Source organism: Cebus imitator, unplaced genomic scaffold (assembly GCF_001604975.1).
Source record: "Cebus imitator isolate Cc_AM_T3 unplaced genomic scaffold, Cebus_imitator-1.0 Scaffold45, whole genome shotgun sequence".
Taxonomy (NCBI): domain Eukaryota; kingdom Metazoa; phylum Chordata; class Mammalia; order Primates; family Cebidae; genus Cebus; species Cebus imitator.
In genome coordinates, this window is record NW_016107360.1 from 9,501,619 (window position 1) to 9,526,894 (window position 25,276).

At 43.4% G+C, this 25,276-nt stretch overlaps 1 protein-coding gene and 1 pseudogene across 3 annotated transcripts in view; both read right to left on the reverse strand.

The window, feature by feature from the left end:
- CUNH7orf31 (chromosome unknown C7orf31 homolog) overlaps positions 1–15,600 on the reverse strand; it is a 57,053-nt gene extending 41,453 nt beyond the window's left edge. The window contains exons 1-3 of one of the 2 annotated variants that reach the window (XM_017527011.2): positions 15,180–15,600; positions 14,452–14,609; positions 2,384–2,560 (exon numbers count right to left, since the gene is read on the reverse strand). In XM_017527011.2, the coding sequence (XP_017382500.1) occupies positions 2,384–2,560; positions 14,452–14,585 (311 nt within the window). In that variant the 5' untranslated portion in view covers positions 14,586–14,609; positions 15,180–15,600. Of the gene's footprint in view, positions 1–2,383; positions 2,561–14,451; positions 14,610–15,054 lie in introns of both variants that reach the window. The other variant, XM_017527010.2, reaches the window with a different exon arrangement.
- LOC108303101 lies at positions 851–2,209 on the reverse strand (annotated as a pseudogene). Its single transcript, XR_001824689.2, has 2 exons — positions 2,191–2,209; positions 851–1,771 (listed from the first exon to the last, which is right to left on the reverse strand). The product of XR_001824689.2 is annotated as a 14-3-3 protein theta-like (transcript).
- Positions 15,601–25,276: the final 9,676 nt, after the last annotated feature.

Consider the following 25,276-nt stretch of genomic DNA (forward strand, 5'->3'; position numbering starts at 1 on the left):
TTGTTAGATAAAGCAGGAGGAAGTGGGCTCTGTGCAAAGGTCTGACAGGTTGTGCCAAGGTATGATAGACTCTGCTCTCAGTAAATGTCTTAATCCTTAGGAAATATTTATTTTTTGGTTTATAAAATGTAATTTTTTTAATGTTACTCTGCTGTTACATAGGGCATAACATTTTCACAAGGCTTTTTTGGGACTACGGTCGATGATTAGCAACACACGATAGTGGTCCAACTCTCTAAATAACAATCACTAGACGAACTGGACACCCTCTCACATGTGCATAAATCTGCATGAAAAAGTACTAAGGTTTTAACTTGGACTTGTGTATTTTAATTTATTTCCCCTTTCTAGTGTATTAAGAAATGACATGTACTTTAATTTGCCAAAAGCAATGCTTGTATTCTGGTAGCAACATGCTACTTCTATTTACACAGTAAAGTGAATATCAGAACTTACAAAGACAGGAGGTATACGTGAATTTTTATTGGGAATGAAGGTTAAACAGCAGCAAATAAAGAGTGAATAAGGAAACTCCCTGTTGACACAGATTTACATGACCTCCTTATGTGATATAGGAGGCATTTCAATTTGTGACTCCTAGCCAGAGATGGCAAGTGCTTTTCCATTCAATCTAATACTTCTAGATTCCTACTAAAAAGGAATATATTAAGAGCATGGAAAAGCGGCTTATCTAAAGGAAACCCCTGAAGAGTAGGGGAGAGAATGTAGAAATTAAGAAGTTATGTGGAACACTCTTCAAAGTGTAATTAACTACATTTTCATATCTTCACCATAATACAAAACACAGTCCCTTGCTGAACTGGTTCAGATTACTTAAATACCAGAATTATATGAAATGAAGCTATTAATACTTTTCTACAGCAGTAACTGTACACCAGGAAGGCCAAGACAAACACAAATCAAGGAATGAAGTTTTCCCAAAGCTGCAGTGTGAAAAGACTATAAACAGTTGATTCCATACACATGAATGGCTTCTTTGCTATAGGAAATCCAAGTGGAATAAGGAATGGAGATGTGTAAAAAGGTTTCTTGAAGGAAAGAAGGATGACACCCTGTATGGATTTAGTTTTCAGCTCCTTCTGCTGCATCACATTCTTCTCCTGCACTGTCTGATGTCCAAAGTGTTAGGTTGTCTCTAAGCAACTGCATGATGAGGGTGCTGTCTTTGTAGGAGTCTTCATTCAGTGTATCAAGTTCAGCAATGGCCTCATCAAAAGCCTTTGTAGCCAGCGTGAAGGCAAGCTCTGGGTTATTAAGAATCTCATAGTAAAATACAGAGAAGTTATGAGGAAGCCCCAGGCGGATTGGGTGTGGGGTTGCATCTTTCTTGCGCATATCAAATGTCTCTTGCTAAGCTCCTTGGGAATTATCTATCGTTTATTTTTGATCATCACCACATGCAACTTCAGCAAGGTACCGGAAGTAATCACCCTTCATTTTCAGAAAGAAGACCTTACTCTCTGGATTAGTTGTACTGGCTATTAAGTATTTATTCAACAATTCCAGGAATACGGTACAGATGATCTCAGCTTGGCCTCCACTTTCTTCAGATGGTCCTTAATCAGCTGCAGCTTCTTGTCCAAGGTGTAGGTCTTCTGCTCAATGCTCAAAATGACCCTCCAGGCGGCCCTGCAGCCCCTAATCACATTCTTGTAGGTCAGGCTAGTGGGGTAGGGGAGGACAAAGGGTGAGGGCGAGCACAGACTCGTAGTGGGAGGAGCCTTCAGAGCTTCATGTCTCCGTGGCTGTGCTGTGAGTCCCACCACTTATGTATGTCTGCCTTTGGCTTTTAGGAAATATTTAATTTGACATTCACTACTCAGATATTTTGTTTGTTTGTTTCTGTTGAATTTTAATGTGTTTTGAAGAGCTGCTGAGTGACTAAGATTTATGAACTATTATAAACTATTATTGAAAGATTTTAACACTTGCAAACGATGCCTAGCAGATTCTAGTGACTATTAAAAAGACTGATAAAAAAATTACAAATCAAAAGTTCCAACAACCTAATACAAATTAGGCCAGGTCTTTGCTCAAACAAAAATATTTAAAATTTAATTGTTCTCTCTCTTTCTATCTCAGGAACATTCCCATTTAGTTTTAGATAAGATATGGTAAGTAAAGAAATTAATAGAATCAAAATTTCTGATCACAATATTTGAACATCACTAAGGACAGCAAAAACCATTCATAAACACAGGCTTTTTACTATTTCCCAATTAGAAATTAGTTTTTAATTCTGTCTTTTCATAAATAGTAAAAGAAATAAGTTTGAAGACAGATTTAAGCAAAGGACTCACACTAGAAATAATGAAAAATGGATAATAAAAACCTTTATGTGAATGGCAGAAAGTTTATTTACCTTGGCCAGGTTTCTCCACCAAATCCGTAATGCTGATGTCCTTTGCCCATGACACGAGGAGGCTCACACTTTGGCCTGTGGTCCTCAGGGAGTGAAATCGGTATTATCCCACCATATTCTTTTTCAGCGCCCCAAGGAAGCCTACATTGCTGAAGTGATTCCCTTAATTCCTGATACCTGTTAAAAAAGAGAGACTTTAAACAGCTTCAGCAACATACGGATGCACAATTGCATAAAATTCCTACTGCTTCATAAGTATTTTCAGATTAAATCTTCAGAACACAGAATTTTCAGTGTCAGGTAGAGTATGATACTGGTTATTTAGGCATCATGGAACTGCTGGAAGAATGAGGTTAAATTTCTGAGGACTTACAGGTTAACCTTTTTATGGTCATGAATTGTAGTGTGTTTATTTTTTAATCTTTTTAGCTTAAAAAAATTTTTTTTTGAGACAGGGTCTTACTCTGTTGCTCAGCCTGGAGTGCAGTGGCATGATCCTGGCTCACTGCAGCCTCTGCCTCCTGGGCTCAAGCAATTCTCACTACAGGTGAGTGCACCACACCTGGGGAATTTTTGAATTTTTAGTAGACACAGGGTCTCACCATGTTGGCCAGGCTGGTCTTGAACCCCTGACTTCGTGATCCATCCCCCTTGGCCTCCCAAAGTGGTTGAGATTACGGGCATGAGCCCACCACGCCTGGTCATGTGTTTATTTTTATAAACATCTTTATTGAGATTTCATTCACATGCCACACAATTCATCCATTTAAAGTGTAAAATTCAGGCCAGGTGCAGTGGCTCATACCTGTAATCCAGCACTTGGGAGGCCAAGGCAGGAGGACTGCTTGAGCTCAGGAGTTCAAGACCAGCTTGGGCAACATAGCAAGACCCTGTCTCTATTTTATAAATTTATAATTAATTTTAAAATAAAGTGTATAACTCAATGGCTTTAAAGCTTATTTAGTTACGTGTAAGCATCCCCGTAGTCAACTTTACAACATTTTCATCATTTCAAAACAACCCTGTATTCTTAAGCCATCATCCCCTATATTCCCCACCCTTACCCTATCCCTCAGCAACTATTATACTAATCTACTTTCTGTAGATTTGCCTATTCTGGACATTTCCTGTAAATAGAATAATAAAATATGTGGCCTTTTGTGATGGGCTTCTTTGACTTGGCATAATGTTTTCAAGGTTCATCCATTTTGTAGTACGTGTCCATACTTCATTCCATTTATGTATGTATGTATGTATTTGAGATGGAGTTTTGTTCCAGTCGCCCAGGCTGGAGTGCAATAGAGTGATCTTGGCTCACTGCAGCCTCTGCCTCGTGGGTTGCAAGTGATTCTCCTGCCTCAGCCTCCTGAGTAGCTGGGATTACAGGTGCCTGACACCATGCCTGGCTAATTTTTTGTATTTTTAGTAAAGACAGGGTTTCGCCATGTTGGACAGGCTGGTCTCGAACTCCTGACCTCAGGTGATCCCCCTGCCCTTGCCTCAGCCTCCCAAAGTGCTGGGATTACACACATGAGCCACTGTGCCCAGCCTTTCCTTTTAGTGGCTATGTAATATTCTACCATATAGATATATCACATTTTGTTTCACCATTCATCAGTTGATGGATATTTGGGTTATTTTGACCTTTTAGCTCTTGTGAACAGTGCTGCTATGAATATTCATGTTCAAGTTTTTGTTTGAATATCTGTTTTTCATTATTTGGGGAATTAAATTAGAAGTGGATCATATGGTAATTCTGTTTGTTGAGGAACTGCCAAACTGTTTTCTACAATAGCTGCTCCATTTTAGATTCCTTCTAGCATTTTATGAAGGTTCCAGTATCTCCACATCTTTACCCAATGCTTGTTATTTTCTGCAAAATGTTTTTAAAAAAATTATTGCCATTCTAGTGGACATGAAGTGGTACCTAATTACACTTTTTTTTTTTTTAAGATGGGGTTTCACCATGTTGGCCAGGCTGGTCTCGATCTCCTGACCTCAAGTGATCCACCCAACTCGGCCTCCCAAAGTGCTGCGATTACAGGCGTGAGCCACCATGCCTGCCCCCTAATTACAGCTTTGATTTGCATTTCCCCAATGACTAATAACGGTGAGCATTTTTTTTTCATGTTCCTATTGGCAATATCTTCATTGGAGAAATATCTATTCAGATCCCTTGCATTTCTTTGTTATTATTTGTCTTATTTTTGAGTTATAAGAGTTCTTGGCCGGGCACAGTGGCTCACGCCTGTAATCCCAGCACTTTGGGAGACTGAGGCGGGTGGATCACAAGGTCAAGAGATCGAGACCATCCTGGCCAACATGGTGAAATCCCATCTCTACTAAAAAACACAAAAATTAGCTGGGCGTGATGGCACGTGCCTGTAGTCCCAGCTGCTTGGGAGGCTGAGGCAGGAGAATTGCTCGACCTCAGGAGGCGGAGGTTGCCGTGAGCCAAGCTCGCGCCACTGAACTCCAGCCTGGCACCTGGAGACAGAGCAAGACTGTCAAAAAAAAAGTTCTTTATATATCCTAGATATAAGCATCTAGATACAGGTATAACAGGCAAATATTTTCTCCTATTCTGTGCATTTTCTTTTTACATACTTGATAGTGTCCTTGAAAGCAAAGAAGTTTTTTAATCTTGATTAAGTTCATTTGATCTGTTTTCCTTGTTTTGCTTATGTTTTTGGAGTCATATCTAAGTAGACAGTTTCAAATCCAAGACCATGAAGATTTGCTGCTATGTTTTCTTCTAAGTATTTTACAGTTTAGCCCTTATGCTTAGGTCTTTGATTCAAGAGGAATTAATTTTTGCATACAATATGAGATAAGGGATCTCATGCATTTATTCTTTTGCATGTGGATATCCAGTTGTCCTAGCTCTATTTGTTGAAAGTCATTCTTCCTCATTAAATGGTCTTGGCTATAGATTAACTTTGGATTTTCAAAAATGGAGAGTATTGTAAAGGAATATTTCTAATCTTGTACAGGAGCTACTTGCTCCTAAGTTTTATCTAGAACTACTGTAACAATGGTTCTCAAAGAATGGTCCCTAGACTAGTAGCATAAGCATTTCCTAAGAGCTTCTTAGAAATGCCAATTCTCGGGCCCCATCTCGGGACCTAAGAATCAGAATCTCTGGGGATGGGGCCCAATAACGTTTTAAGAAGCCCTCTGGGTGATTCTTGTGCATGCTAAAGTTTTAGAAGCATTATCCTATTCAAGTTACCTTCAATGGTCATCATGTCTTCAAGTTCCACCCCTTACAACAGTAGTATGCAGAGGACTGGAGATATGGGGGTTTCCTAAATTGGTTGGTAGGGCTTATCTAATCTTGAAACTGGTAGCTCAGATGATTTTATCTGCTTTTTCTTAACAAAGGAGTGAAGGGCAGGGACTCTATTGGTTCACTGTTGTAACCATGCTTTATTCCAGCGCCTGGCACACAGGAAGTACCCAATGAATACTATCGGATAAATAAGTCAGGCCAAAGAGATGGATTTGTTTCCTATACTGCTTTCTGTGAAGGAATGAAATCTTCTGGTTAGGGAGACAGCCTCACAAAAACACCTACAAATGTATCTGGCAAAAGTTCTGCTTCCTAATTAGTAAGGATTTAATGACTTTCGGTTTCCAGTAATGGCGGTCTAGGTTATTTGGGCCAAACTTCTCATTGAAAACAACTAAAAATAACGGGAGGAGAAAAAAAAATCTTAAAAACTAGTTTTTTGACAAGACAGAAAGGGATGAATGCTACAAAGAGGAGAAATAGGAACCCAGTGAAGTAAACAAGCATGGAAGCCACCTTTGCCCTTAAGTCACGGCCAATCCTGGCAAATTTACATTTTTGTTTTAAGGACCTTGAAAGGTGAGGGATACGGAAATCAGCCAAGTGAAGATCTAAAAAAATCATCTACACAAGAAGCTGGGACCCTAAAACGCTTACCCTCTCATGTTCCAGGTGAGTCAGAAGTTAGCCAGCTCTCTTGTGGCACCAGTTTGCATCTACCCTAAACTTGCACTTGGATTTAAGTGGTCCTGGATTGGTATTATAGTACATATTGCTCGAAGGCCTTTGCAGGACAAACAGAAATCCTTTCAGGGGGAAGGATTCTTAGGGGAATCACAAGATGAGTTCTAAAGGATGAGTAGGAGTTATCTAGAGGAAAGGGAGGAAATACTGGGGCATGCAAGGGAATAACAGGTGGAAAGGCCTAGAGTTTAGTAAAGTTATAGATTTGAAAATTCCTGACAGTGTTGGCTCCAGTCTAGAATCTCTCTTAGGGAAGAAATTACTTTTGTTTTGTAAAATATTTTGCTAAGCCACTTGGTGTAGACACAGAGACTCTGAAAGTACGGGTGTTGGTAGAAGCTCAAGCAAGCTCAGACTGATTAAACTGCTCTGCAGTGGGAGAAACTTGTTTGTTTGCTCTTGAAAGAGGGAGAGGAGAGGAAAGGGGAGTAAGGGAAGAGGAAGAAGAAAGGAGCTAGCAGGATGGTGAGGCTGCTAGGGACTGCAGTGGTTGAAAACCCAGTGAGAAACCCTTGGTGACAGCTGGTTAAAGAGCTTCTTTATTCTTTTTGAGATGGAGTCTTACTCTGTTGCCCAGGCTGAGGTACAATGGCACAATCTGGTCTCACTGCAACCTCTACCTCCCAGGTTCAAGTGATTCTCCCAGCTCAGCCTCTGGAGTACCTGGGACTACAGGCACGTGCCGCCATGCCCGGCTAATTTTTATATTTTTGGTAGAGATGGTGTTTCACCATGTTGGCCAGGCTGGTCTCGAACTCCTGATCTTGTGATCTGCCTGCCTTGACTTCCCAGAGTAATGCTGGGATTACATGCATAAGCCACCAAGCCCAGCCTAAAGACCTTTTAAGAATGTGGAAGTTATGGCTAATAACGTGTTTTGGTTACATGTAGCATGGCATGGTGTGACTTTCCCCTCCTGAATTCCAACAGTTCAGTAACATTTACCAGGCTCACAAATGCTCTGCATGGACAAGGTCTTTAGAGGAAAATGAGGGATGACTGAGTTTCACATCTGGGTCAGTGTGTCGTTTTAAGTGGAACCAGGAACCAAAAGTCAGAAGTGACCGTGAGATTTTCAAATGCTATCCCTATCCTTGTCCTGGGAACTTGGATAAATTTGGAGGAATTCCACAAGGCATGGAGGAAAGATTTGAGTAGAACTTACCTAGATCTTAGGACTTGAGAAAACAGAGTTGAATTTTGAACTATATTAGAAGAGTTAATATAGAATTCCAGAAGTTGGGGCATGTAGAGAAGGGCCATGGTGAGAGGTGGAGCATGAGAGGAAAACAAGGACAGTATCCTGTGGGGCCTTCTAAACCCTCTGGACTATACTGTGAGAATAGTGGGAGCCAGTCAGAAACATGGGGGAGAGGAAGGAGGCTGGGGCAGGGTTGGGGGAGGAGGGTGGAAGAAAGGAAGAGAAAAAGGGAGGGACAGAGATAGAGAGGGAGAGGGGGAGAGAAAGAAAGAGAAGGGAAGAAAGGTAGATGGACAGATAAGGAGAGAGAAGGGGAGAGACAGGAAGAGAGAGAGGGAAAGAGAAAGAGAGGTACAAATCATGGAGCTACTTTTTTCTCTTTATCAGTACAGTGCTTGGCTTAACCTAACCCCACCCCACCCATAATTATTATTGAATAGAACGAAGAAGCAACACTCGGGACTGTCTAAGTGGAATGTATTACCTTGTTAAGTCACTACACTGAGGACTGGCAAAGCATGGCCCATTGGTCAAATCCAACTCCCTGCCTGTTTTTGTAAATAAAAGTCTATTGGAATACAGCCATGACCATTCATTTATGGAGTGTCTACAGTCTATGGCTGCTATTGCCCCACAATGGCAGAGTTGAATAGTTGGACAGAGACCGTAAAGCCTAAAATATTTAAAATGTGTACCATCTGGTTCTTTACAGAAAAAGTTTGCTAACCCCGAACTAGCTAGTCAAGGAGAGTCCTGGCCCACTGATTTGGGGTACTGCAGAAGGGATGCTGGCATTCAGCTCTCAGACCTGTATGTCCTTCCTAGCCCTCTGACAACGATCAACAGACATGGTTTGGGGGTGGGGGGATATGACAAGTGAAAAATATTTAAGTGGATTTGATTAATGACAACCTAAGCTTTAATATCTAAGTTTGTAAAAGTTACATTCAAAACCTAAATGAGTCAATTTCTCAACATCTGACCCCCATATATTACACTGTCCCAGGAAGATGAGCCGGTAGAAAAAGTTAATCAATCATTTGGGATGGCATCCACCTAAAGCTGGAAAGTTGCAGGAAATCATTTAAAATAAAAGACAATGCATAAATAAGTCATATTTCTCTCATACTTTAGGGTATCATGTCTCCCTCCCCTTAGCCTTAATACAGAATTGTAGAGAAGGAACCAAATTAAAATAAAAATGGATATTTTAGGATGTAATAATTTTAGGATTTCATTATACAATTTCATTATAGGTTCCCAATTGTTTCTGGATTCACTTCGTTGCTTTGTGATCTTAAACATTTTTCAAAAATGATAGCTATCTGCTAACTAAAAATGAGGGTTATGTTTTAATAATTTTAATGAAATCTTAAGCCTCTCTTTCCCTTTCCCTCTCTTTCTCCCTCTCTGTCTTTCTCTCCCTGTCTCTCTCCTTATCTCCCTTTCTCTCTCCCCCTCTCTTCCAGTATCTCCCACCTCCTTGTCCCTCTCTCTCCCCGTTTCTGCTAGCCCAGTAGTTCTCAACATAAATAAAATCTCCATAAGAAAATAATTATCAAATTATTAATGCTACCATCTCTAGCAATGGAAAATTATTTACTTATTTCTGAAAAAGATACATTCCCTGTAGATGAACCAATATTTCATTTTAAAGTCACTGTACAAGATTTTGTATATCAAATCCCAAATTCACTAATTTAGACAGTAATTACTGGGAGACATGATTAAAGAAAAGCTTGAAATAAACATAACCCTCATTTTTAGTTGGCAGATAACTATTATTTTAAAAAATGTTTTAAGAGTCAGAAAGCAGCCAAGGGAATCTAGAAACAAATGGGAACTAAGAACTAATAACGAAATTCTGTAATGAAATCCTAAGCAATTCTCAAGGTCCTTCCTTAATGGATATGTTTGTTTGTCCTGTGAGCCAAGAAAACTTGCTAGAAGTATGGAGAAGTCAGCTGAATGAAAAAGCGGATAGGAATTTTGATGACTTTGAGTAGCTGTTCCTGCCACAGTTAAATTTTCAACAGAAAAAATGAAAAAAAAAATACTACCTGTTTATTTACTTAATTTTTTTTTTTCTGAGACGAAGTTTCATTCTTGTCACCCAGGCTGGAGTGCAATGGCATGATCTCGGCTCACCGCAACCTCAGCCTCCCAGGTTCAAGTGATTCTCCTGCCTCAGCCTCCCCAGTAGCTGGGATTATAGGCACCCGCTACCAAGCCCAGCTAATTTTTGTATTTTTAGTGGAGACAGGGTTTGGCCATGTAGGCCAGGCTGGTCTCGAAACCCCTGACCTCAAGTGATCCACCTGCCTCAACTTATTTACTTAATATTTTTAACAGAGATAAAGTGAGTTTACATAAAATCATCGCTAGTATAATTGTTCCAGAGAATTCACTTGAATAAAGTAATGAAAGCATAACAACTAACGTACTCTTGGTCATCAGAGAAGCCACAACCACAGTCCTGGTTTTCTGACATTTTCAGTGCTGCTAGCCCAGTAGTTTTCAATGTAAGCTGAAAACCTAAAAAATGCAGATTCCCTTGCCCTGCCTCAGACCTGGGGAGTCAGAAAGTCCATAGAGGAAGCCTAGGAATCTGTATTTCTAGAAATCTCCTCAGGTGATTTTGAAGTACCCTGTCTGTAGACCAGTCCTGGGTAACAGTGGAGCTAGACCACATTACCTATTGTTGCACTGTTTTATTTTGATTTTTTAAAAAATTTTTATTATTTTTAAAGACAGGGTTTTACCATGTTGGTCAGGCTGGTCTTGAACTCCCGACCTCAGGTGATCCGCCCACCTTGGCCTCCAAAGTGCTTGGATTACAGGTGTGAGCCACCATGCCCGGCCTTGTTTTGATTTTTGAGACAAGGTCTCGTTCTGTTGCCCCGTCTGGAGTGTAGTGGTGTGATCTCGGCTCACTGCAACCTCTGCCTCTGGGCTCAAGTGATCCTCCCACCTCAGCCTCCCAAGCAGCTGGGATGACAGGTGTGAGCCAACACACCGGCTAATTTTTGTATTTGCCTCATCTATTGTGAAAAGAAAAAAAGGAGGCTGATGTGAGGAAATGATTTTCCATCACTGTTAAAACTGCCAATTGAGTGCCATGCTGGCTGCATCTAGGTTGTAGGTACAGCCTACATGATCTAAGTTGTATCTAGATACACCACGATATTTAAAAAGCGTGTCCCTTTATATACATCCTTGTTTAGAAAATTAAGCTGCTGAGCGCAAACGTATGCTAGGGCTCACGTTCATCCTTACCATTAAGAAGGTAATCCCTAAAAACCAGGGGCTTTCTGTTTTGTATTGTTTTGTTTTGCGTTGAAATACCCTGTGATTCGAATTGGGAGCTATGGACCCTGCACCTTGTCTGAAGGAGTGAGCCTCAGCAAAAAAAACTTCTCTCAAAAGAGAAGTACCACCAGTATCCTGATGACACCATCCGGAGAAGCTCCATCACTAACACTGAAAGTAAAGAGACTCTTCTGTAAGCTGTTGGGCTGCTTTTTAAGAAGGGGTTCAGAGGAGGGATTCTGAGAATACATGATCTTCCTGGTTTTCTCAATTTGGGGACTGTGAAAGGAAAGAATTCACATGAAATGAAAGGGGAAGCAAGTTTTAGTTATTAGGAGCCAGGAACATGGTTGTACCAGATAGAGCTTCAAGTAATACCTTTTTGTAGTTTATAGTTGACCATATAGCATGTTGAATTTTATAGTATGTTAACAAAAAATTTACTTCTCTTACATTTATGCCAGTTAAAGGGTTTTGGAGCCAATCACTAACCAACTATAGGACTGTTTAGGTAGAGGGGATCAAAAGCTGAAAAACTAAAAGCTAAAAACTAAAGCATTTTCGGTGAAAACCCTTTGACAGTGCTTTTTGACAGTGCAGTCAGATATGGCAGCCCTAAATTCTTAGATTCCTTAGGCCGAATATAAAACCTCACATTGCTGTTTCTGAGCCAGGGACAACTGCCAGATCTCATACAATCTGCTAAGGGTTTCATTTGACTCATGGAAGCTCTGTCTAATGTGAAAGCCCTTGGAGTTAAACAGGAATTTAGGGCTGAAAACCACTCTAGTGAATCAGGTCAATGGTAGGGGAGTATGGGCAGCAAGGACTGACCCAGCAGTGACAAGAGCTCTCTTCCCCCAATATAAGAATATTTCTTTTAATTAAGTGAAAATAGCAATTGATTTTAAAAATGCTGAATATAATCTTTACATTTAAAAAAATTGGAAAGGATACATATTGAGATGTTAACATAGTAGTTATTATCTCCGGATAAAGGAAGTACAGAGGGTTTCTTTCCTGTGCTTCATTTGCATAATTTTTCTGTTGGAAAAATAAAGAATTTGTTTTCCTTACAGATTTCTACTTTATAAGGAAAGTGTGTTCGTTTTATAATTAAGGAAAAATCATTCTTTTTCTTTTCTTTCTTTCCTTTTTTTTTTTTTGGAGTGCAGTGGCCTGATCTTAGCTCACTGCAACCTCTGCCTCCCAGGTTCAAGTGATTCTTCTGCATCAGCCTCCCGAGTAGCTGGGATTACAGACTCCTGCCACCATGCCTGGCTAAGTTTTGTATTTTTAGTGGAGATGGGTTTCACCATTTTGGCCAGGCTGGTCTTGAACTCCTGACCTCGTGATCCATCTGCCTTGGCCTCCCAAAGTACTGGGATTACAGCATTAGGCACTGCACCCGGCCCATTCTTTTTCTTTATTAATATAAAGAGCATGTTTATAAACTGGAAAAGATCTGTGAAAGCCTGATCAGGATGGTGAAAACCTAAGTGCAAGAAGGAAAAGGAGTAGAATCTGTGACCAGTGTTGAGTCTGGCAAACAGAACTCTCAGAGGGGCCAAGAGAATCTTCAGATCTTGAAGGGCTGCTAGCATGGGAAGGATGAATTATGATTTTGCATAGCTTCAGAGGAGGAACCAGAATTAGCAGGCAGAAATTATAAGGGAAAAAAGTGTTCTCGTTAGAAAGAAAATTATCTAACAATCAGGAGCATTCAAAAATGGAATGGACTGCGTGGTGTGGAAGTGCTGTCCTTTCTGGAAGTATTTAAACTGAGTCTGGGTGACTTCCTGTCTGGTTTCCTAGAGAATTCTTAAATGAGAGACTTGACCAAGTAAACTTAAAAAAACACAAAACACACAGCTAGACAACCACACAGGCTATTTTTTCACTGGCCAGGTGTTTTTTTTTCCTTTTTCTTTTCTCAAAATGATTCAAGTAAATACAATACAGGAAGTGCTGGCACTAGGATCTTGGCAAATTACTTGTCTGTTATCTGTTATTTCAAATGCAAAATGCAGGTAGCAATAGCATTTATCTTATAAGGTTCTCATGAGGATTAAAATAATTACTATATACAAAGCATCTGGTAGAGTGCTAACACACAGTAATCACTAGATACGTTAGATGCAGTTTTTTTCATTGTAATTTTTTTTTTTAAAACTTTCATTCTAGGTTCAGGGGTACATATGGAGGTTTGTTATACAGGTAGATTGCATGTTGCAGGGGTTTGGTGTACAGATCATTTGTGTCACCCAGGTGATAAGCATGGTACCCAAGAGGTACTTTTCTGATCCTTGCCTTCCTCCTTCCCTCCACCTTCAAGTAGGCCTTGATGTCTATTATTCCCTTCTTTGTCTCCATATGTACTCAATGTTTGGCTCCCACTTATAAGTGAGAACATGTGATATTTGGTTTTCTGTTCCTGTGTTAGTTTGCTTAGAATAATGGCCTCCAGCTCTATCCATGTTGCTGCAAAAGACATGATCTCATGTTTTATGGCTGCATAGTATTCCATGGTATATATGTACCATGTTTTCTATATCCAGTCAACCATTGATGGGCATTTAGGCTGATTCCGTATCTTTGCTACTGTGAATAGTGCTTTGATGAACAGACCTGTGCATGTGTCTTTTTATATGTAGAATAACTTATATTCCTTTGGTAGAACAACTTATAAGAACAACTGAGAATCCAAAAATGGGATTGCTAGGTCAAACGGTAATTCTGTTCTGAGTTCTTTGAGAAATCATTAAACTGCTTTCCACAATTTAAATAATAATGTATAATTAATGTGTTACAGGGAATTTGGTAAAGCAAAAATTTAGACACCTACAGGCAGTAAATTCTGGGAGTATTTTTGGGCAGATGGCAGAAAGGCATGTTAGGAAACGAATATAGCACTCTCTTTATAAAATAAAAAGTCTTTGACTAAAACAGATTAATTTCCCAATGAAGGATCATTTTAAAATTTTATAATGTAGTGGATGAATTTGATGTCTGCCTTTTATAGTACACAGCCACTTACTTCTCAGGTTCCTTACAGACACTTGAAGGTTCAGTTAATTGCCACGTTTTGCCTTCACTGTGATGTGATAAACAGAAGAGCCCGGGCCAGACGCGGTGGCTCACGCCTGTAATCCTAGCACTTTGGCAGGCTGAGGTAGATGGATCATTTGAGGTCAGGAGTTCGAGACCAGCCTGGTCAACATGGTGAAACCGCGTCTCTACTAAAAACACAAAAATATTAGCTGGGCACAGTGGCGCATGCCTGTAATCCCAGCTACTTGGGAAGCTGAGGCAGGAGAATCTCTTGAACCCAGGAGGTGGAGGTTGCAGTGAGCTGAGATCCCACCACTGCACTCCAGACTGGGTGACAGAGCAAGACTATGTCTTAAAAACAAACAAACAACAGAAGAGCCCCAGAAGATAAATGTTTTTCCTCTCATAATAAAATACACTAATACATTAAAACTGGTTTTTCTTGTTTGCTTTTTCTAGTTTTTGTTTTACCTGTCCTCTGAGGCAGTTGGGCGAGTAGCCGTTTGGAGGGGGGTGTGCAACTGATTAGAGTAAAAGGTGTTGGACAGTATGTCAGCTCCTTCAAGCTCCCTGCAACAGTAGGGCCTGCCGTGAATGACCTCCATGCTTCTTGGCTAAAAAGGCACAACCTGGAAAAGAAATGGAGGACATATTTGGCTTATCGAGTTAAGGCAGGCAGAAAACACATTTTGCGCTGCTAAATTGTTCAACCTAACGCTGCACAGAAACCACGGGCTTCCCTCCTCACTTAAAGCCATCAAATCAGTAGTAAATAGAGACCTAAGTAAATTCTATGGAAATACATTTCAACAGAAACAAATCCACAAAGTGGAAGGTATCCCCAAGTAGTCACGAGAATGACCACCATCCAGCAGGTTCGTACCAGTCCGCTTTGTGGACATCAACTGAAATTCAATTCAGTTGATGAAAAGCCTGTGGCCTTTCCGAAAATTAGACTCTTCATTTAACAGAACCAAGAGCTGTCCTAAAGCATTCGGGGATTCTGGACAAGAATCCCTTTGCAGATGGTAGAGTCAGTGATTCCGTTTCCAACTGCGTCGGGAAGAATCTCACCTCTCCCTCGGACTTGGGGGAAGGCCAGGAGGGTGTGTAGCTGGGACCAAGGGTACCGGGGGCCGAGGCCGAACCTCGCGGGCTGTCAACGCCCTTCGAGCCGTGCCTCCCGGGTCCGGACGCACCTCGGACATGAACCTGGGGGCGCCGCGAGACTGCGCCTTCCCTCCCCTCCCAGGAGCTGACGGCCTCCGCGGGCCGAGGAATTTTGCTGTCGTCCGCACTGCGGCCCGGTGGAGCTGGCAGGCAGGTGCCGGGGCTGGAGAGGGACGGCGGGCAGGCCGGGGTGGGTGGGGCTGGGGGCGCTTGTGACGGTGGCCGTGACCGCGGCACTAGGCGAAGCGTCCAGGAGGGGCTGGGGGCTTCCGCGTGGCGGGCGGGGCGCGGTAGGCGGGTCTCAGAGGCCTCGGAGGAAGCCAGCCCAGCGCTGCGGCATTGGCAAGAACGCGCGTCAGTACGAAGAGTGAGGAGAGCGCCAGACGCGGGGTCGGAGGTGAAAGGGCCTCTTCCGCCTTGCGGTTCCCCGCCCTCCTCTCTGCCCCTCGCCCCGCCCCTCTCCGCTCACAGTCCCGCCTCCTGCCGGACCCGCCTTGCCCCATCCTCTCCCCGCCCCCAGGCGCCCTCTGGCGGCCGCGGCGGCGAAGGCGATCTCTGTTTCTTTTCCCAGGGCTGTCAGGTCTGGAGCTGTCTGAGGTCGGCCAGCAAGCTCTCTCGTGCGGACTGGGCGGAGGAAGAGCTCTGGTCCAGCGCAGTCCCTGGTGAGGCCGGAGCATCCGATCTGTCTTCCCTCCCCAGGTCACTTCGCAAAAATTGGGAACAGTGCGGCCAGATTGGGGGTGGAGTCTGCAGGATTCTGCAACTGCAGCCCGTGGGATGGCGCCCTAACAGAGCCTCTGCTCCTTCCCTAGTGGGTGCAGATGTGGCAAAGCCCTTACTTGCCTCGTCCCCAGGGCCTAGCCCCACCTTGATTACCTCAGTTTCCCCCAAAAGAAACAAATGTGAGCCACTTCTCTGCACCTACAGGGTCATGAGTGCCTGTGATGACTGAGAACAGGGGTGTCACCCCTCTTGCCACCTCCCCCCCATCAAGGAATGGGATGTGGAAAGGTTAGGTTGTGTTATATGGTTAGGCTTTGTGTCCCCACCCAAATCTCATCTTGAATTGTAAGCCTCATAATCCCCACATGTCAAAGGAGAGACCAGGTGGAAGTAATTGGATCATGGGGGCACTTTCCCTCATGTTGTTCTGGTAATAGTGAATGAATTCTCACAAAATCTGATAGTTTTATAAAGGGGCTCTTCCCCCTTCTCTCAGCACCACTCCTTACTGCCGCCTTGTGAAAAAGGTGAGTGCTTCTCCTTGGCCATCTGCCATGATTGTAAGTTTCCTGAGGCCTTCCCAACCATGTGAGACTGTGAATCAGCTAAACCTCTTTCCTTTATAAATTACCCAGTCTCAGGCAGTTCTTTACAGCAGTGTGAGAACGGACTAACACAGTGTGGGAGGTTAGAACTGAGCTGCAGGAATCAGAAGGTGAGGGTGAGAATGACCACCTCTGAGAAGAAGGTCTTTGAAACTATCTGCCAAAGAGTAAAAACAAAACAAAACAACAAAAACAACAAAAAAGCCATAGAAATTCTTGTGTTTACAGAATGGCAGATAAAAGAAACAACTTGCTGAAATGCTGAAACTGCCTGGGCTTTTATGTTAATAAAACTGGCCAAAATCCATGTGAACCAATATGACCAACTGGAGTCTGCACAGACCCAGCTTGCTGACCTTACAGCTGAATTTCTACTGCATGTTTCATACTATCTCCTCCCTGAATTTGCACGTGGCACACTTAGGTAGCACAAAGAGATAAGAGCACATGGCCAAGGACTTTCCAGACCTCCTCTTTCCTTCCACCAGGCACCTGATAATCCCAGAATCCACACTCAAAACGTTTTCTAATAAAATCACTTCCCTAAAGCCAGCACAAAGAGACAGATTTGAGCTGGACTTTCTAATTCCTTGTTGGTTGACAGGCTATAAAAGTTTTTATTTTCTCAAAAACCTAGTGTTACAGTATTGGCTTCTAGGAGTGCAGCAGGCAGCGAGCCTCCTTTGCTTGGTAACAGTGTGATGGTGCCTTTGCCATTCTCTGCCTAGTTTACAACTTTTTACTAATCAACCAGTGGGCATTCATTTTGTGCTGTGCCTTCTATGTGAGTGTTACCTGGAGTGGGGGAAGAAAGGTGTACTGAAGTAGGCACAGTGGTAATTTTGCAGTCTTGGTTTGTTTCTTAGTTTCTGCACCTCTGCCAGTGTTCCGATAGTTACTACCCACCAAGCCTGGAGGAGTAGATCCTGCTGGAGACAGAGTTGTGCATTAGGTGAAACTGACTTTTATCTTTGACATTTTTATCCATCTTGTTTTTCCCCTCTAATTTCTGGTAGTTTATTCTAATCTTTTGCCCCTTTTCTGCTTCTGTGAGTTTAGGATCTCCCATTAAATTTCTTTCCTCTCCAGCCTATTTCATGTTTCCAGACTTCCAGTACTTTCCATAACTTCTCCTTTTCCTCATCCTCAACCTTACTCCCATTTTCTCATGGCTTGATTCTTCCTGGGAGGAGTAACTGAGCATGATAGATTTAATCAGCGGCGTCTGATGAAGATGCATCACTAGCCATGTATGTACACGGATGGTGATGACACCGGAGAAGGTGTTGTCAACTCCAGGTTGAATGAGCAGGATATGTGGTGATAACCTCCAGGTTCTAGGGGGTTTGAAATTTTATTTTAGATCAAATGAGTATAAAGGGCAGAAGAATGTAGTTATTTTTATCCTTATCATTTTTCAAATAAAATTTACAGGCAAGAAAAAGTCATTGTCAGATCATTGTGAAACAATTGTTTTCTTTGGAAAACGCTTCTCCATCTGAAATTCTCAGGGGTATCAGGATTGGGTCTAATTGTTCTACCAACACTCTTTATTCTTAGCTTTTGTGATTTAACTCACTCTGTCTCAGCCAGTAGTTGATGTGGCTGTGACCTCAGCAACACAAAGTAGTCTCTCCTACCCAGGGATGCTCAGGTGACTGACTTCTTAGGAATAACATGGCCAGGAAGTCAGTAGCCCCAGAGTGCCTTCTTTTGACTTCTGACATGTTGATCTCTTGTCATTACCTTATTTTGCTAGTAATCCTTCAAGCAGAGAAGATGAAATATGGTAATGAAAATATTATATTCTTAGAATACTGTGGGTTGATGACAATTCTAAATCACAGTTAGACCTTTCACCTTCAGGTCAAGAATAAGTAGTGGGTAGATAGTAACAGAAAGCATGAGCTATAGTCTATAACCTTTCTTTTAAGTCTGTTATAGAGACCAGAGAAATGAATGAAGAGACCAGTAAAATGAATTTTGTTTTTTGAAACAGAGTCTCTGTTCCCCAGGCTGGAGTGCAACTGTACGATCTTGGCCCACTGCAACCTCTGCTTCCCGGGTTCAAGCAATTATCCTGCCTCAACCACCCCCACCCGCCTCAAGTAATTGGGATTACAGATGTTCACCACCATGCCTGGCTAATTTTTGGTAGAGATGGTGTTTTGCCATGTTGGCCAGGCTGGTCTTGAACTCCTGACCTCAAGTGATCCACCTGCCTCAGCCTCCCAAAGTGCTGGGATTACAGGTATGAGTCACTGCACCCAGCCCAATGAATATTTTTTACATAAAAAAAATTTGGAGTCTGGTGACTTGCTTAGAAGATGTGTTGGGAAGGGTCTTTCAGTTATGTTAAAATATGGCTATTTAAAAATTGAAAAACTTAAAACCTTGTTGATTTCAGTAAACGTATCTTCTTAGTAGGATGACAATTAAAAGTATATATATTCTGCTGGCTTTAAACTACAAATGAGTTAAATGACATTTTAATTTTTTTTGTCTTAAATAATTTAACCTAAGTCAGTACTTTAAATTCTTCTCAAAACATAGCTTCTTTCTTTCATAGTTGTTTATTATAAAAATGCTATCAGCTTTTTTGTGGGTGCCATTTCAATTTTTTTCTTGAATAATGTTATTTTTAAAGGGTATTGTAATCTCAGCAGTCTTTATGGTTTAGTCATGTCAACTATGATCAATTAAATAAGTCTAGAAGTGTAATGTGCAGCACAAGGATTATAATTAATAATATTGTATTGCATACTAAAATTTTTCTATGAATGTAGATTTTAGATGTTCTTACCCCTCCAATAAAAAATTTACTATGTGAAAAACAATGATATTCTTACTATTTTTTTGGCTTGCGTAGCTAAGGAACTATCGGGTCATTCAGTAGTGAACACTGAAGTGACATAGATGCACACATTTATAAAATGTGCTGGTTAGTAAACAGCCATCTGTTGCCTAGAATGTGTCAGGGGCTGTCCCAGCACCTACAATCTTTGGGGACATGGGGCCATGGACAGTCATAATCAGTGAGGTAAGTGCTCGACTGGGGCCAGCACTCTTGCTGTGCAGATCCACGGGCACCTCACCAAGACTCTTGTGCTTTTTCACTTATCTGCACACACAGATGGGAATGAAACGCGAATTGGATAGAGAGGGTGGGCATGGTGCTTCCAGATGATGCAACTGACAGGAAGACACGCTGTCCCCTGGGGTTCCAGCTGATGAGGATAGCCCGAGAGCCTCCTGCACTCAGGGCACAGTGAAACCCAGTCAAGGAGGGAGGTTGTAGGGCCTTCCTTCGGTGTACCTGGCTCATCATATGTTCAGCTGTCTTACCAGGAAAATATTGACTCAATCATTCTCTGTATGAAAAAGGTAATCAATTATCCTACTCATTCATTGGGCATTATGTGGGCTTTCTGGGCAAGATTGAAGCTGTGGGGCCCTTTTTAGGAATGAGAGAAAGAAACATTAAAAATCCAAGTGCCGTGATTTCTCATCACATTAAAATAACAAGGAGACCCTCTGCTGAAATGAGGAGGGTCCTCACGTGGCCCTTTAAAGTATCGACCCTGGCTTCCTCGGGTCTCTGCTGGGTGAATGTTCACTTCCCTTCGAGACTCCCTATCTTTGGAGCACACAGACATTAATCCCAGAGCCATGGTCTGTCCCCAGCTGATGGCAACGGGAAGAAGGCCAACAATCTCAAACTGCATCATAGGTCAGATCTTCATGGGAGGCCTGCAGTTGGACGTCACCTGCCAAGTCTGCCAGTAAGTGACAGGCTGTGTGCTTGGCGGCATCAAAACCCACCGGGGCTGTGCTGATATCTCCCAGTCTCCACAGCTGCCAGTCTCCAGAACTGTCTGTGCTCTGAGAGATCTTTAAGGAGGCTACAAGGGAAATTTTTAACAGATACCCTGAGAGCGAAGGCTGTGCGTGGGGGTGCCTGCTCTTGGGGAGATCCTTGGGTAGGTGTCCCTGCGGGAGGCGAGCCCTCCATGTGGAGGTCTTGGCTGTTGTCCACAGTCAGTAGTGTGTTCTTAGATGCTTCCCTCACCATTTCTTTTCATTTAGGCCTTGACCAGGGAACAAAAAAAATAGCCCTCTTTAAAAAGGAGAGGATCATGCATGGCAGATTGTTTACATATGTGCTTTGAAGTGGGTTAGTTTTCATTATTTTTGTGATTTCCTGTTCCATTTTCTTTATGTAGTGGCCCTAATTCTTTTGAGGTGTGATCTTTGCTTATAGCCCCAAACATTGAGTACAGGAAGAATCTACTGCTTCGTTAGGTGAGAGGGACCCTCTCAACCAACCTCAGTGCACGCTGCTGGGTTTTGTTTTTATTTTTAGGCATGGGGTCTTATGTTGCCCAGGCTGGCCTTGAACCCCTGGGCTCAAGCAATCCTCCCACCTCAGTCTCCCAAGTAGCTGGGACTACAGGTGTGCGCCACAGTGCCTGGCTCTGTTCTTTACTCCAGCTGAAGTTTTAAAAAACCTGGACATGATCCACTAAAATGATTTCAGAACCCATAATGGATTGCCACTTGCAGTCTGCATAAGGCCAAGGAATATCGGGAAAGGCCACTGCTGTGTAATGGATGCAATTTTCTGCAAGGAGCATAGACCATTAGAGGTCTTGGCTCTGAACATTAGAAACTGAGTTTTCTCTGAGCACTTGGACCTCCTCGCTGGCCCTCAATTACTGAATTCTGTCAGCAGGAGACTGTCTCAGATTTAAATCTTGTGTAAATATTGAGAACAAATTTCCCAGTCTGTGAATTTTTGTTTTTTGTGTTGTTCAATACATTTATAGCAAGGAACTGGCCTTGTAAAATGAGCATTAAATGTCCAGCTGGGGGCCAGGTGCAGTGACTCATGCCTATAATCCCAACACTTTGAGAGGCCAAGGTGGACAGATCACTTGAGGTCAGGAGTTCGAGACCAGCCTGGCCAACATGGCAAAATTCCGTCTCTACTAAAAATACAAAAAATTACCCAGGTATGGTGGCATACACCTGTGATCCCAGCTGCTTGGGAGGCTGAGGCAGTAGAATCACTTGTACCCAGGAGGCAGATGTTGTAGTGAGCCAAGATGGCACCACTGCACTCCAGCCTGGGTGATGAAGTGAGAGTCTGCCAAAAACAAAAACAAAAACAAAAAAATTTCAACTGGGGCTGCCGGGCCTGGCTGGGGCACGCTCTGTGAAGTGTGCATGGAGGAGGTCTTTGGTGTCACCTTGGTTGCAGGTCCCAGCTTCCAGATGCAGCTGAAATAGGCCTGTGGATTCAGAGCCTCTGACAGGGCCCATGAGTTTATCTTCTTCCAAAGCCCCTCAGTGACTGTACTGGTCTCCAGGCTGGGAAGCCCTTGCTTGAGGAGCAGACCTTGCCTTCAGGGTTCACACACACCCCTCCTGGGGGCCACCTTGGGAGCCGGGACAGGTCGAATACGAGCACTGGAGCACTGCTGCTCTTGATCCATCCCACCGTCCCAAGTGTCCCTGAGACAAAGGGCACAGCAGGGAAGAGGTATGGGCGGCCTCCTCCCCAGGCTGCCTCTGGAGCTGGGAGGGCATCAGTCCTCATGGACATTGTTCCCCCTCTTTGCTTCTAGCAGAGTTTCCACTACTATAGACCCCTTCTGGGGCATCAGCTTGTATCTGCCTGGCTCTTCTACCCCATTCTGGCCCCTAAGCCCGAGGAGCAAGGACAGTGTGGTGAACAGGGAAACCCATGTGTCTGGGACCCACTGTGTTCATGGACTGCCTTGAAGGTGAAAAGCCTGCCCTCACCAACATGGCAGGGGTACATCTTCCTGGCGGGAAGGCTATACTTGATCAGGACCAAGGGAGGGCTTTTCTTTCACACGCCCAGGACAGAGCCTGAACAAAGATGCAGCATGAGCCTGGGTGGGCTGCAGTCTCTCGTGCTAGTTTGTCTTTTGTTTGGGCCAGATGACTCGATATTTCTGTTCCCCAGCTTTGCACAGTACTGGGTGTTGGTGACAGCAGCTGCTATTCCAACCTCCTCATGTAAATGAATTGAAAGCCAAACTGGACGCTCCTTCAGCTTTTGTAGTAATCACCCACCCTGGAGCCTCAGCTGAGAAATGTCCAGCCCTCTCCCTGTGGTCCACAGCCGTCTCTGCACCTGATTAAACTTAGTTGTGATATTCTGTACTTAGGGCCATTTTTGAAATTGTTCATTTACTGCTTTAGTTGGGATAAGTAATAAGATTTAGGAACTGTATATTTTTAAAAAATGTATTTAAGTGCCTGTAGCATACAATTGCAGAACGAGCAGAAAACCTTCCTAAACTTTGTCTAGTGTTTTATAGTCTTTGTTTTATTTGCATTAATTAAAGGTAATGCAGAAGAGTCCTTGTTGAGTGGAAGTATTCCTTAGAAGAGGTATAAACTTTTGGTTTCTGTTTGGCTGCATAGTCAACAGGACAGAACTTGCATGTTCATTTTATTTTTTAAGATAGGATCTTGCTCTGTTGCACAGGCTGGAGTGCAGTGGTGTGATCATAGCTCATGGCAGCCTCAATCTCCTGGGCTCACACCATCCTCATTCCTCAGCCTCCCCAGTAATTGCAATTACAGGTGCATGCCACCATGCCTCACTAATTTTATAATTTAAAAAAAAAATTTTTTTGGGGAGAGACAGAGCCTTGCCACATTGCTCAGGCTGGTCTGGAATTCCTGAGCTCAAGTGACCCTTTCACCTTGGCCTCCCAAAATGCTCTCGTACAGACGTGAGCCACTATGCCCTGCCGAAAGTTTGCATGTTTAGAATTTTGAAAGCATCGGCTTCATTACACTAAGTCCACATAATAAAACGGGGCATCACATTTTTAATTCAGAAAACTAGCAAATTAACGAAGGAAACCAAAACCTCCTTAAAGAAGTTCTTTGCAAGTAAATTAAACTTAGTCATAATTCCAATAAAATGAAAGCGTTGCCAAAACAGTAGGCCACGAGGGAGAAACCACACTTCACAAACCACAATGTGCAGGAGGCCTGTGTTGTTAGGAGGGATCCGGCCTGGTGGGTGCTGGCTCCCGGCAAGGTGGAGGAGAGGTAGAGCACACCCTTCCCCACTTTGTACTGCAAGCAAAGGCTCTTTTTGAGTCCTGTGGAGAGCAGATCCCAAAGCTGGTAAAGAAACAGGCGCCACTTTGCCCAGAGGTCTTCTCACCTTGCCCTAGGTGAGACAGCAGAACTCATCCAAACCCAACACCCTCCTTGCTTGGCTGGTGTTGTTCCTGACGTAGCTTCACTGGCCGGAGTGAGTGAGGCTTGAAGTAGAATGGAGCAGTCAGATGTCTTGCTTCCTACCAAAAACCGGATATCTTCCTGGTCCCTGAATGATCCCAGGAGGCTGACCCTATAGAGATGCCTGGTCCCTGACCCCACCTGCATCCAGGTGCCCAGAACAACCTATCGTGGGCCTTTATCCTTGGCAGGTGGATGCCGTTGTCTCACCTAAGGTTCAGAAGTACCAGCTTGGATGGTATGAGCAAAATATTGAGGACCAAATATATACGGCTGGGAGAAATCTCATCCTCATCCCTCTCCTTCATTCCAAAAATAAATTTTGAGAAGCTTCCAAATCATATGTAATGTGGTAAGATGTTTGAACTTTTAATGGGATCAGGGAGAGGGGAAGCTTTAGAATGAGGGGAGGGCCTTTAGAGAGGGTAACCTTTGAACTGAGGATTGGAAGACAAGGAACATCCCCTCTGACCTGAGTGAGAATGGAGGAAACGGCGTTCCTGGTACAGGGAAAAGCCATGCAAAGCCCTCAGGGCGGGAGTGAGGAGTGGAGGATTTCTCTGGAAATGAGCCTTATATGGCCTGGGGCAGTGGCCCCTGGAGAGTCAAGAGGGCTGAGGTTGAGAGGACACCAGGGGCCAGGCCGAGTAGAGCTTGAAAGCCTCCCTGCACCACATGGAGATTTCATTCTGATTGCGTTCAGCACGGTTTTCAGCAATGAGATGTGATCTGATTGATGTTTGCAAATATTGCTCTGGCTTCCAGCTGCCACCTAGGAAGCAGAAAATCAGAAAGGGCCGCACTCCCCTGGCAATGCTAAAACAGCAGATAATCTACAAGATCATACCTTTCCCTGAACCCATCAGAAGCTAAAGTCACAGGGCAACCACTTAGCCTGAGGTTGAAGGAAAGCAGGAGCCTCTGAGGAGAGGAGGTGTGAACACGGCTGCCTGTGGCCAAGCAGAGGAATGAGACAGCCCTGCCACATAGGTGGGCAAGACTGGCTCAGTCGATGCCTTTAAAGAATCACGGAAGGCTGTGGTGAGTCCGCATGAAAGTGTGGACCTCCTGGGATCTTTGGACAAGGGGAGTCCACACTTGCTTGCAAGTGCCACAGAGCCCCCCTCACACATGAACGCATTGGGCGCAGAATGGGAACCAGAGAGAACCTCCCACAGCAGTGCCAGCCTGGGGCAGGGGAGCAGCTGCCGCTGCAGGAAATGCACAAAGCTCCTCCAGACTCTTCTTCCCTAACAAACAAAAGCCATGCCTTCTGGGGAAAGAGCAGCAAACTCTGTGGGCCTCAGGCTGCAGGAAAATCCCACTACGGTTGGTGGTGAGAAAGGAAAAGAAATCTTGGTGCCCCAGAATCACTAAGCTAAAGGGAAAAGTCAAGCTGGGAACTGCCTCCCATTCTGTTCAAAGTCACCCCTCTGTTCACTGACATGAATGCGTATCTGATTGCTTTATTTGGAGAGGCTAATTGGAAACTCAGAAAATGCAACCAT